Genomic DNA, 12716 nt, shown 5'->3' on the forward strand with positions numbered 1-12716 from the left:
TCCTGTTCCTTTTGTTTTTCATCTCTCATGACTAAAGGGCCCGTGATTTTTGTTTTTACTGATTTTGCACTGCTTGTGCTGTTTTTCTTAGCTATCCTCCTCATTTGGCGACTGTGGGACATTCCCCTTATCTGTTTAACGTACTTCACCTGCTATGCTACTGCCATGCCTGCACAATCACGTTTGAAAATGCAAGGTTAGTGGAATTCTCCACTGCAAAAACCTGACGTGCTGTCAGCAGCCTGCAAGCACCCAAGAGGAGGAAGCGCTGCAACAGCTGTTGCTCACCAACCAGCTGCCCAGCAAGGAAAAGGCAGTCAGTAGGACATGTGTCAGGACACTTTTGCTGCCGATGTGGCCAAATTCACGTAAGAAAGAAACGGGAAAAGTTTCTTTCTTATGTGGGACTCCGTGAAGACAGGCAAAGTTCTCCGAGAGCTGAAAGGTGGGCTTCTTTCCATGGAGGAGCTCAAAGCCCCCCATGGACAGCCCCAGTTTAATAAGGAAGGAGGCACCCAGCCCAGGTACTAAGACACGCTGAAAAGCAAGAAAGGAGGAACAGTATTGAAGCATTTCTGGGACTGGAAATCCCGTGTGGGACTTCTCCAATAAAGAAGATGGGCCCTTGTGCTTTGGCCACTGCTCATGGGAAGGTGCCAGATGGCGTCACTCTGGAGAGCCCTGGAGATGGCCTCAGTGTCTGGGAGTTTCCCAGCTCCCTTCTTTTTGCCCTCTAACGAAGATCTGGGCTAGTAAGAGCAGAGCCAACACCCTCAGCTCAGGAAAATCCCTCCACGGGGTTCCCAACTAATAGGGACAGCCTTGAGAACCGGCTCCGACTACATGCTGGCTTGCCCAATCAGGCCATAGGCAACGCACAAGCGCCAGGCGGTACGGATCCCGTCCTTCTGCTGGAGCTGGGCTTTTTTGTGCATATTGCCAGAGCAGCAACGGGCCCCTGGCACATCTGCAGTTTGCAGGCTACCGCTGGGGTGTTACTTCTGCTTGAGGAGGCGTTCTGTGGGGTGGCAGCTCCTGGAAGGAGCAGAGTATGAGGGGAGGACGAGGCTGCAAAGCCCACCTTGTTCAGTGCGAACTGCCTGTGCATGTAGTGGGATATTGCATCCCCAACTTTCCCAGTCCCTGGAAAGCAAACCCCCCAAATCCCCCTTCAGCCGTGCCCTGGGGACGGCAACAAGGCCGCCAATGCCATGCTGCAGGCTGGCACGGCCCGCAGATCCCAGGCTGCCAAGCCTAATGCGCCGCCGCCAAGCAGGCGCCAGCTGCCAGAGGCTGCAGGAAGGTTCCAGAAGCAGCGGCAGCGCCCCGGGCAGGGGCAGCCACGAGTGCAGGAGCTGCTCGTGGGATGTGGGCTCAGGGGCAGACGCCCGCCCCTGCAGGGGACAAGGCCCACCCAGAGCCTGCCCACCGGCATGGGCCTGCCCAGACATCCTGGGGGGAAGCCCTGGCCACAGCCAGTGATCGGGGGGGATGCAGAAGCCCCTCACAAATGATGACGAAAAACAGGGCCCACCAAGTGAGAGGCCATGTCACTTACAATGGAACCCTGCGGTACTTGGAGAAAAGAGGCACTGTCTCTCCAGACAGCAGGTTTCCTTCCGCACGAAGAAAAAGAAAGGCCTCATGTGTCTAGATGCCGCCCGCCATCCCCCACAGCCGTGCTGGGGACAGCCCAAGGCCTCAGCCAGCTTGTGGCACAGGGGGAAACCAGAACTGCAAAATGGCCGCCAGGGCTGTCAGAGGATGGGTCGGGAGCTGCCCAAGGTTAGTGGAATTAGTTGGGATCTTATCAGTGTTTATAAATACCTGAAGTGTGGCAGACAGAGGGATTTGGCCAACCTCTTTTCAGTGGTTTGTGGGGACAGGACAAGGGGTAATGGCCACAAGATGGAGCCCAGGAAGTTCCGCACCAACATGCAAAAGGACTTCTTCACGGTGAGGGTGACGGAGCACTGAAACAGGCTGCCCAGGGAGGTTGTGCAGTGTCCTTCTCTGGAGATATTCAAGGCCCGTCTGGACACCTACCTGGGCAGCCTGCTCTAAGGAACCTGCTTTGGCAGGGGGCGTTGGACCCGATGATCTCTCGAGGTCCCTTCCAACCCCAACAATTCTGTGATTCTGTGAAATTTCCACTGCAAAAACACCTGCCGCTGCAAAAACACAACTTTGTTTCTCACAGTGCCCCCCTCTTCTTTTCTTACTCCTCTTGCTGTTTCTGCACTTCTTCACATCCCCCGCTCTTCTCTTTTTCCAACATTACGGCCCAATAGTTTTCTTCCGATGTCACGGGGGATGACAGATTCGCAGTGCCATTATCTTTATAATACCAACAAATAGCTGTTTGAGCCAATTCCATTCAGGTAGCCACAAAGGTCACTTTCTCCCGAATGTTTCTAAATCCCCAGGAAGTGTCATCTTGAGCCGCTCTGTGTAGGATTTGTTTCTTTCCCAAATATTTTTGAGATCAGTCAAATTCGCCCCTTTTGATCTACATACGTACAGCAGCTAGCATTAATTACAGTACACGCTCTCCTGTGAGGCTAATAATAAATCAAATACCATTTGGTTCTGGAGTACTAGTTTTGGCAAGCTTGTTACCTCCTCTTGTAGTGCCTGGACTGCATGCAGAGTGTTATTTTCTAGTTCTACAATGAGTGAAATTCCCTGTTTCAGTTTACGAGAGGATTATCTGGAGTCCTCTTAATTCTGCGTGCGGTCTCAAGGGGGCTTTGGCGTTGTGGGTCTTCCATAATAGGTACATTTGGAATTATTGCCCCCAGGGTGCAAGCTCCCTTCCAGCCAAGGGGCAACACCTTCCTGGATTTATTGCCGCATAGCCAGTACCACCCCTTGCCATTCGGGACAGGCCATTCTCATGTTGTATCTGCGGTACAAAAACTTCTAAACTGTTCCTTAGATAACGCTCCTGCCTTCCTCTTTGTCACACTCAAAAGGTTTAAGAACAAAATAGGATTACAAGATACGCCACCAGGCCCATGTATTGGGCACCGCCAATCGACACTTAGATAAAACAGCACTTCCTTTTCGATCTGTCATGCGCTTCGTTCGACTCCGGCCGTTCCCCTCACGGAGAATACAGAACCACGGATCGGAACTCCGCGCTCGCTTCGCAGCGATGCTGCGTCTCACTCCCACAGCACAATCACGCAATCACGCAGAGAGGCCCCTTAAACTTCTCATTCATACTGCAAGGATATATCACTTAGAACAATAACCAGACTTTTTTGTATCGTCTCTGGCCGAGTTCCTCGAGGAGTCACTCACTTCACAACAATACTTTGGCTCAAACACATACACATATACTTCGCTGCTGGTGCAGCTACTGCTGCCTCCGGTGCAATATTAGGATTAGAGGGAGCATTGCTTGATTCCTCCTCCGAAAAAGGAGTCTTACTGTTTACATATAAACTTAAAGCCAGAATTTTCATCAGACCAGCATTGTGGACAAAAGGGTGAAGTTCCTTTTAATGGCTTTTCAGGGCAGACAATTAGACAATATCTAACCATTGCTTTTTTTTTTTTTTTTTTTTCTTTTTCCCTAGTTTTTGGGTTGTTTTTCCAATTCCTTTTCTTTCTCCCCAAAGGACTGCCTTTACGCACAATTCCGAGGATTCTGCTTCTGAAGATCTCCAAGGATGGAGACTCCACAACCTCTCTGGGCAACCTGTTCCAGCAAAGACACCGTTGTGTTACCAACACTGTTTCAGCCGCAACTCTGGAGCACAGGACCTGCTTCAGCAGCCAGAGAAGCTGCGGGCTAAACACCAGCGTGGCACAGCTGTGGCTCTGCCGCTGAAAGCTTCTCCACAGCTTGTTCTTAAAGCAACGAGCAGGGAATCTTCCTGCGGCTGCCCAGGGCTTTCCTCTCGCAGCCCCGCCAGAGCCCGCCTCAAGCAACCTCTCCGCCAGCTCCACTGGCTCCGCTACCTGGTGCCCGCTTCTCTGGGAGTCCTTCACAGTGCCTAGAGCCACAGGCCTCTGGCTGCCCGGACACGGGAGGAATCCCTGCTCCTGCTCCTGCTCCAGCTGCACTGCCAGGGCTGCCTGATGGGCGTCCAAGCTCGAGCGCGGTCTCTGCTGATGTGTGGGGAGTCAGCCAAAGAGCCAGGAAGCTTACCCAGGTGACCGAGCAGAGCACCTCCTGGCAGAGCAGGTAACGCGCAGTTGATGGGAGCAGTTAGGGAGCTAAGCTGACTCCCCTGAGAAATACCGACCTGGGGCTGAGCCGGGGGCACTGGCTGGAAGGAGCCAGAGGTGCCTGCCAATCCGGACCTTGCTGTGGGTGTGTGAGACGGTGTCCCTGGGGTGTCCGACGTCAACCACTGGGGCTGTGTGATGCGTGGGCGGTGGCGTACCCAAAGGCCATTGTGACACGGAGGGGTACCCATGGCAACGGTGTCCCTTATAAGGCCCGAGCCCCGGGCTGCCCATTCACTCTCAGGAGAGCAGCTCTCTCAGGAGGCAGCAGCTCGCCTGGGTGCCCGTTGGAGTTCTCGGTCAGAGGACCTGGAGCACACCATGGAGCAGCAGAATAAGGATCACTCCCAGCCCGCTGAAGGGCAGCAGAGGGTACAGGAGCGGCGCCAGGTGAGGCTCAGGGAGCAAGACAGGGACAGCAGCGTGACGGGATGGCACGGAGAGCACCAGGGTGGGAACGGTGCTGGAGCAAGCTGGCCAGCTGGCCCTGAACACCTCCAGCCTGGACACAGTTATTCCCAAACCTGGGGTTTCTCCATGAAGAGCCGACCCCCCAGGACAGCCAAAGCCCGCGTGGCCCTGGCATTTCTGTGCCCAGAGGCACAAAGAGCAGCGTGGCCTACTTCAACCTGGCCGTCCGCAACCAGGAGCTGCCTCCATCGTCCCTCCATGCGGACAGGCTGCCGGTGCGGTCGTGCCCAGAGAGCGTGCGTCACACTGGCAGCTGCCACACGGAGTCGGGAGCCCCAGGAGGGTTCGGAAGAACATCTTTGGCAGCCCTGGCAGCCTCCGATGAGCAGGCAGCACTTGCAGGAGGAGACAGGCAGGGCATTACCCTGGCAAGCCGAGCCCCGCTGTGCGTGGTCAGCTGCCAGGGCATGAATGGGGCCACTGCAGGGCAGCTCACAGGAGCACCATTAGGGGGACGTGGAGGGGAATGGCAGAAATGACCAAAGTAACCCGGCCTTTCTCCTCAGTTTCTCTTGCAGATGGAGAAGCTGCAAGACATGAAGACGCTGCCACACAGTGGGGTGCGGCAGGAAGAGAGAATCCATCTGCCAGCCATGCCGCCTTTCCCAAGGCAGGCAGCGACTCAGGCAGCAGCACCCAAGCAAGCGCGTGCAGCACAGACATCGTCATCTGAAAGGGTCACTTGCAAGCTGCCCCGTCTACAAGCAACAGCCTCTGCATCTTCAGCTGCAGGAAGGGCAAAGGCGTTGGGCACAGAGGCCCACAGCCACCAAGAGCTTCTGCCACCTCTTCCGTGCATCTCTGGTGAGAGGGACAAGGCAGTGAGGGCAGGGAGCCGGGAACGTGGCCCACACAGCCCTGTGGCCCCTGACGAGGACATGGAGTACACAGTACGGTCCTTCGTCTCCACAGTCATAAGAAACGCTCTAGCCTGCAACGAGGAAGCCAACAGCAAAGCAAGGCTTTCTCCCTCAGGCAGAGGTCCCGGGACCAAAGGCTACAGAACACCACCTCTCACCACAGCAGTGCCCCAAAATGGGAAGAAGAAGAGTCAGCACTCGTCCAAAAGCAGCCCTGCAGCCCCTGCCGAAGAAATTGAAGACCCAGTAAAGGCCTTTGTCTCCGCTGCCATTAACAGTGCCATAGCCCGGAACCAGGGAGCCATGAGGGAGGCAAGGCTTTCTCCCTTGGGCAGACGTCCCAGGAGCAAAGGCCGCATAACACCACCACTCCTCACAGCAGTGCCCCAGAACTGGAAGAAGAGTCAGCACCCTGCCAAAAACAGCCCTGCAGCCTCCGCCGAGGACATGGAAGACCCAGTAAAGGCCTTCGTCTCCAGTGTCATTAGCAGTGCTATAGCCTGCAACGAGGGAGCCACGAGGGAGGCAGAGCTTCCTCCCTTGTGCAGAGGTCCCAGGAGCAAAGGCCACAGAACACCACCTCTCCTCACAGCAGTACCCCAGGATTGGAAGAAGAGTCGGCAGGCTGCCCCACACTGCCCCACAGACTCTTTCGCAGCACTGCGGGACACAGCACAGTCCCTTGTGTCTGAAGTCCTGGCAAAGACAATGGCTGAAAGCTGGGAACACGGCCAACGGCCTGCAGAACTGGTGGACCTGGCACACACGGGGTGCACAGTGACATCAACAAGAGCAGTCGAGGTCCAGACAGACACGGACAGCAGGTGGACCACTGCTCTGCCAGGGCGCCATCACCAGGCACGTTCAGGAAAACCGGCTGCCGGCAGGGACCCTGCACCAGCAAGCCCAGACAGGGGTGAGAAGCAAGGGCAGCAGAGACAGATACACATCAAACCCAGGCAGGGGAGCGGCAAGGATGGGACAAGCCAGGGCCGGGGCAGGAAAGAAAGAGGTCCTGAGAGATGGGATGAAGAGGAAGAAATTATCATCTTCAACTCCTGGATAAACCCCAGCTTCCCCAGCCTCTTCCAGGAGCCACAGGCCTTTCCCCAGAAAGTGTGCAGCTCACCCAGCAGCGTGGACAGGGAGGCTGCAGCACAAGAAGCAGAACCCCCAACAAGAGTCTCTCTTGGCTCACCGGACACTGAAACATCGCCTGCTTGCCTGGAAGAGAGGCACGGCACGCCTCTCACCGCAACAGCACCGGCAGAGAGCAGGCCAGCAAGTCCTCCGTCAGCCCCTGCTTTTGAAGATGAGCGCTACAGAGCGCCTCCCCAGACACGTGGGGCTCAAGAGTCAAAGCCATCAGCCTGTCCCACCCCCAGTGAGCACAGCACTGCGGTGATGGCTGAGAGGCAGGGACGTGCCCAACATGCCCCCAGTGCCTGTGATGAAGATCTGCATGAAGCAGCCCGGACCCTCGTTTCCGCAGTCCTAAGACAAGCTGTAGCCATGAGCCAGGGAGCCACGAGCAAGGCACCAACTGCTCCCTCGGCCACAGGACCCAGGGTGCCTCCTCCCACAGCAGAGCCTGCAGACTCTGCATCCTCAGCATCTGCCTTAGCTGGAGCACTGGGGGACCTGGCACACACAGGGTGCACAGTGACAGCAACAAGATCAGCCGGGGTCCAGACAGACGCGGAGAGCAGGGGGACCACTGCTCTGCCAGGGCCTGACCCCCGGGTATGTGCAGGAACAACGGCTGCCAGCAGAGACCCTGCACCAGCCAGCCCAGACACGGGTGAGGAGCAAGGGCAACAGAGAGAGCAAAACATCAAACCCACGCAGGGGAGCGGCAACGAGGGGACAAGCCAGGGCCGGGGCAGGGAAGAAAGCGGTCCTGTGGCATCGGATGAAGAGGAAGAGATTGTCATCTTCAACTCCTGGATCAACCCCAGGTTCCCCAGCCTCCTCCAGGAACCACAGGCCTTTCCCCAGGAAGAGGGCAGCTCATCCAGCAGCGTGGACACGGAGGCTGCAGCAGAAGCAGCAGAACCCCCAACAAGCGCCTCTCTTGGCTCACTGGAGCCCACGGACACTGCACCATCAGCTGCTCCCCTGGCAGAAGGTCCAGGGGAAGAGAGGCACGGCACGCCTCTCACCGCAACAGCACCGGCGGAGAGCAGGCCAGCAAGTCCTCCATCAGCGCCTGCTTTTGAAGATGAGGGGAAGAGAGCGCCTCCCCTGATACGTGGGGCTCCAGAATCAAAGCCATCAGCCTGTCCCACCCCCAGTGAGCACAGCACTGCGGTGATGGCTGAGAGCCAGGGACGTGCCCAACTTGCCTCCAGTGCCTGTGACGAAGATCTGTATGAAACAGCCCGGATCATCGTCTCTGCAGTCCTACGCCATGCTGTAGCCATGAGCCAGGGAGCCACGAGCAAGGCACCAACTGCTCCCTCGGCCACAGGACCCAGGGTGCCTCCTCCCACAGCAGAGCCTGTAGACTGTACATCCTCGGCCTCTGCCTTGGCTGGAGGTGCTGTAGGGGAAGCCACGGAAGCCCCTCTCACTGCAGCAGCGGCGCCACAAGAAGAAGTGGCTTCTCCTATGACTGCAGATCTTCTCAGGGAGGACATCACAGATCTCAGTCCAGCAGCAGCTGATGAAGCAGGAGCAGCAGCTACTCCCTTGGCTATGGTTCCGGGGCACCAGGTAAGCACAGCACGCGTGGTGGGCACCAGGCACCGAGGGCAGCCAGAGGCAGAAGTAGCGCGTGGGGTGTGCGTGCTGGGGAGCTGCCTGCTGCTCTCCATTTCCAGACGCCCCAGGCACAAGGGCTGACATCCCTCTCACCACCTGCCTGTGCTCTTGCTCTCCCCATGCAGGTTGCCGCCGAGCAGGGAGGCCAAGCGCAGTCCTCCTCCTGCACCAGAGATACGCCAGCGGATGAGCCAGCAACGTCCCAGACACAAGCACCGTCCCAGGGTCTGTTGGCCGGGCCTGTTCAGCGCAACGAGCAGCACCAAGGACTAGGTTGGCAGCACCACGCGCCGGGGGGCTGGCTGGTCCTGGACCACCCCTCCCCGGGGAAAGGCCTTGGAGGGGGGGAAAGGCTTGCCCAGCACCCGCTCAGGCCCTAACCTACACCTCTCTGTCCCCCCCAGGCATCCTTGACCTCGCACAAGCCCCAGCGCGCCAGCCACGGCCCTCCCGCGTCAGGAGGGCACTTCGGGCTCTGCGCAGGGCTTTCTGCTGCAGCTGCATCGCAGGACAGCGAGAGTAGCAGCGCCCGGCTGCCAGCACCAGGACGGCGCTCGGAGGTGGCAGCTGGCCCTCAGGAAGCTTTGCAGCGCCCACAGAAGCATCACTGGGAGGCACAGGACAGCGCCCCAGGAATTCAGATGCCCCACCACATCCTGCCCCCAGCCTCAGCTCAGCTGCGGCTGCTTTCTGCTGTGAATAAAAGCTCAGGCAGACGTTTGCCCCCAATGCTCCTCTCTGTGTCGTCGATCTCAGGAGAAAGAGTGGTGCAGGCCATGCCAACCTGGCACCCTGGGCCTGTCCCAGTCATAGAATTATAGAATCATAGAATCGCTTAGGTTGGAAAACACCTCAGAGATCATCACCTCCAACCGTTATCCTAGCACCGCCGAGTCTACCACTGAACCGTGTCCCTAGGCACCAGATTCACATGGCTTTCGAATACCTCCAGGGATAGTGACTCAACTACTTCCCTGGGCAGCCTGTTCGAATGCTTCACAACCCTTTCACTGAAGAAATTTTGCCTAGTATCCACCTAAACCTCCCCCGGCGCCACTTTTTCCTCTTCTGCTATCGCCCGTTGCTTGGGAGAAGGGACTGACCCCCGTCGCACTACAACCTTCTCTGAGGTCCTTGGACAGAGTGATAAGGTCTCCCCCCAGCCTCCTTTCCTCTAGGCTACATAACCCCAGCTCCCTCAACACTCCTCACACGACTTGCTCCCTAGGCCCTTCAGCTGCTTCTTTGCCCTTCTTTGGACACGCTCCAGGACCTCCCCGTCCTTCTTGGCGTGACGGCCCCAAAACTGAACATGGTATTCACAGTGCGGCCTCACCAGAGCTGAGTACAGGGGGAGAATTAGGTTCACAAACTACGTGACGCTTACTGCTATTCCGTATATGTACAATTTTATTTGACCAACCTTTAATTTCTCCTGTTCCTTTTGTTTTTCATCTCTCATGACTAAAGGGCCCGTGATTTTTGTTTTTACTGATTTTGCACTGCTTGTCCTGTTTTTCTTAGCTATCCTCCTCATTTGGCGACTGTGGGACATTCCCCTTATCTGTTTAACGTACTTCACCTGCTATGCTACTGCCATGCCTGCACAATCACGTTTGAAAATGCAAGGTTAGTGGAATTCTCCACTGCAAAAACCTGACGTGCTGTCAGCAGCCTGCAAGCACCCAAGAGGAGGAAGCGCTGCAACAGCTGTTGCTCACCAACCAGCTGCCCAGCAAGGAAAAGGCAGTCAGTAGGACATGTGTCAGGACACTTTTGCTGCCGATGTGGCCAAATTCACGTAAGAAAGAAACGGGAAAAGTTTCTTTCTTATGTGGGACTCCGTGAAGACAGGCAAAGTTCTCCGAGAGCTGAAAGGTGGGCTTCTTTCCATGGAGGAGCTCAAAGCCCCCCATGGACAGCCCCAGTTTAATAAGGAAGGAGGCACCCAGCCCAGGTACTAAGACACGCTGAAAAGCAAGAAAGGAGGAACAGTATTGAAGCATTTCTGGGACTGGAAATCCCGTGTGGGACTTCTCCAATAAAGAAGATGGGCCCTTGTGCTTTGGCCACTGCTCATGGGAAGGTGCCAGATGGCGTCACTCTGGAGAGCCCTGGAGATGGCCTCAGTGTCTGGGAGTTTCCCAGCTCCCTTCTTTTTGCCCTCTAACGAAGATCTGGGCTAGTAAGAGCAGAGCCAACACCCTCAGCTCAGGAAAATCCCTCCACGGGGTTCCCAACTAATAGGGACAGCCTTGAGAACCGGCTCCGACTACATGCTGGCTTGCCCAATCAGGCCATAGGCAACGCACAAGCGCCAGGCGGTACGGATCCCGTCCTTCTGCTGGAGCTGGGCTTTTTTGTGCATATTGCCAGAGCAGCAACGGGCCCCTGACACATCTGCAGTTTGCAGGCTACCGCTGGGGTGTTACTTCTGCTTGAGGAGGCGTTCTGTGGGGTGGCAGCTCCTGGAAGGAGCAGAGTATGAGGGGAGGACGAGGCTGCAAAGCCCACCTTGTTCAGCGCGAACTGCCTGTGCATGTAGTGGGATATTGCATCCCCAACTTTCCCAGTCCCTGGAAAGCAAACCCCCCAAATCCCCCTTCAGCCGTGCCCTGGGGACGGCAACAAGGCCGCCAATGCCATGCTGCAGGCTGGCACGGCCCGCAGATCCCAGGCTGCCAAGCCTAATGCGCCGCCGCCAAGCAGGCGCCAGCTGCCAGAGGCTGCAGGAAGGTTCCAGAAGCAGCGGCAGCGCCCCGGGCAGGGGCAGCCACGAGTGCAGGAGCTGCTCGTGGGATGTGGGCTCAGGGGCAGACGCCCGCCCCTGCAGGGGACAAGGCCCACCCAGAGCCTGCCCACCGGCATGGGCCTGCCCAGACATCCTGGGGGGAAGCCCTGGCCACAGCCAGTGATCGGGGGGGATGCAGAAGCCCCTCACAAATGATGACGAAAAACAGGGCCCACCAAGTGAGAGGCCATGTCACTTACAATGGAACCCTGCGGTACTTGGAGAAAAGAGGCACTGTCTCTCCAGACAGCAGGTTTCCTTCCGCACAAAGAAAAAGAAAGGCCTCATGTGTCTAGATGCCGCCCGCCATCCCCCACAGCCGTGCTGGGGACAGCCCAAGGCCTCAGCCAGCTTGTGGCACAGGGGGAAACCAGAACTGCAAAATGGCCGCCAGGGCTGTCAGAGGATGGGTCGGGAGCTGCCCAAGGTTAGTGGAATTAGTTGGGATCTTATCAGTGTTTATAAATACCTGAAGTGTGGCAGACAGAGGGATTTGGCCAACCTCTTTTCAGTGGTTTGTGGGGACAGGACAAGGGGTAATGGCCACAAGATGGAGCCCAGGAAGTTCCGCACCAACATGCAAAAGGACTTCTTCACGGTGAGGGTGACGGAGCACTGAAACAGGCTGCCCAGGGAGGTTGTGCAGTGTCCTTCTCTGGAGATATTCAAGGCCCGTCTGAACTACCTGGGCAGCCTGCTCTAAGGAACCTGCTTTGGCAGGGGGCGTTGGACCTGATGATCTCTCGAGGTCCCTTCCAAAGGTTTAAGAACAAAATAGGATTACAAGATACGCCACCAGGCCCATGTATTGGGCACCGCCAATCGACACTTAGATAAAACAGCACTTCCTTTTCGATCTGTCATGCGCTTCGTTCGACTCCGGCCGTTCCCCTCACGGAGAATACAGAACCACGGATCGGAACTCCGCGCTCGCTTCGCAGCGATGCTGCGTCTCACTCCCACAGCACAATCACGCAATCACGCAGAGAGGCCCCTTAAACTTCTCATTCATACTGCAAGGATATATCACTTAGAACAATAACCAGACTTTTTTGTATCGTCTCTGGCCGAGTTCCTCGAGGAGTCACTCACTTCACAACAATACTTTGGCTCAAACACATACACATATACTTCGCTGCTGGTGCAGCTACTGCTGCCTCCGGTGCAATATTAGGATTAGAGGGAGCATTGCTTGATTCCTCCTCCGAAAAAGGAGTCTTACTGTTTACATATAAACTTAAAGCCAGAATTTTCATCAGACCAGCATTGTGGACAAAAGGGTGAAGTTCCTTTTAATGGCTTTTCAGGGCAGACAATTATACAATATCTAACCATTGCTTTTTTTTTTTTTTTTTTTTCTTTTTCCCTAGTTTTTGGGTTGTTTTTCCAATTCCTTTTCTTTCTCCCCAAAGGACTGCCTTTACGCACAATTCCGAGGATTCTGCTTCTGAAGATCTCCAAGGATGGAGACTCCACAACCTCTCTGGGCAACCTGTTCCAGCAAAGACACCGTTGTGTTACCAACACTGTTTCAGCCGCAACTCTGGAGCACAGGACCTGCTTCAGCAGCCAGAGAAGCTGCGGGCTAAACA

General features: G+C 56.2%; 1 protein-coding gene across 1 annotated transcript; it reads left to right on the forward strand.

Annotated features, from left to right (window-relative positions):
• The first annotated feature begins 4351 nt into the window (after positions 1-4351).
• Positions 4352-9062, forward strand: LOC121063685 (sialidase-like). The gene is made up of 5 exons (XM_040544346.1): positions 4352-4629; positions 5217-6917; positions 7491-8285; positions 8459-8606; positions 8738-9062. Exons 1-5 carry the CDS (start codon positions 4429-4431, stop codon positions 8854-8856), a joined length of 2964 nt encoding a protein of 987 aa, XP_040400280.1. The 5' UTR covers positions 4352-4428; the 3' UTR covers positions 8857-9062.
• Positions 9063-12716: the final 3654 nt, after the last annotated feature.

Source organism: Cygnus olor, chromosome 1 (genome assembly GCF_009769625.2).
Source record: "Cygnus olor isolate bCygOlo1 chromosome 1, bCygOlo1.pri.v2, whole genome shotgun sequence".
In the NCBI taxonomy this organism is placed as follows: Eukaryota; Metazoa; Chordata; class Aves; order Anseriformes; family Anatidae; genus Cygnus; species Cygnus olor.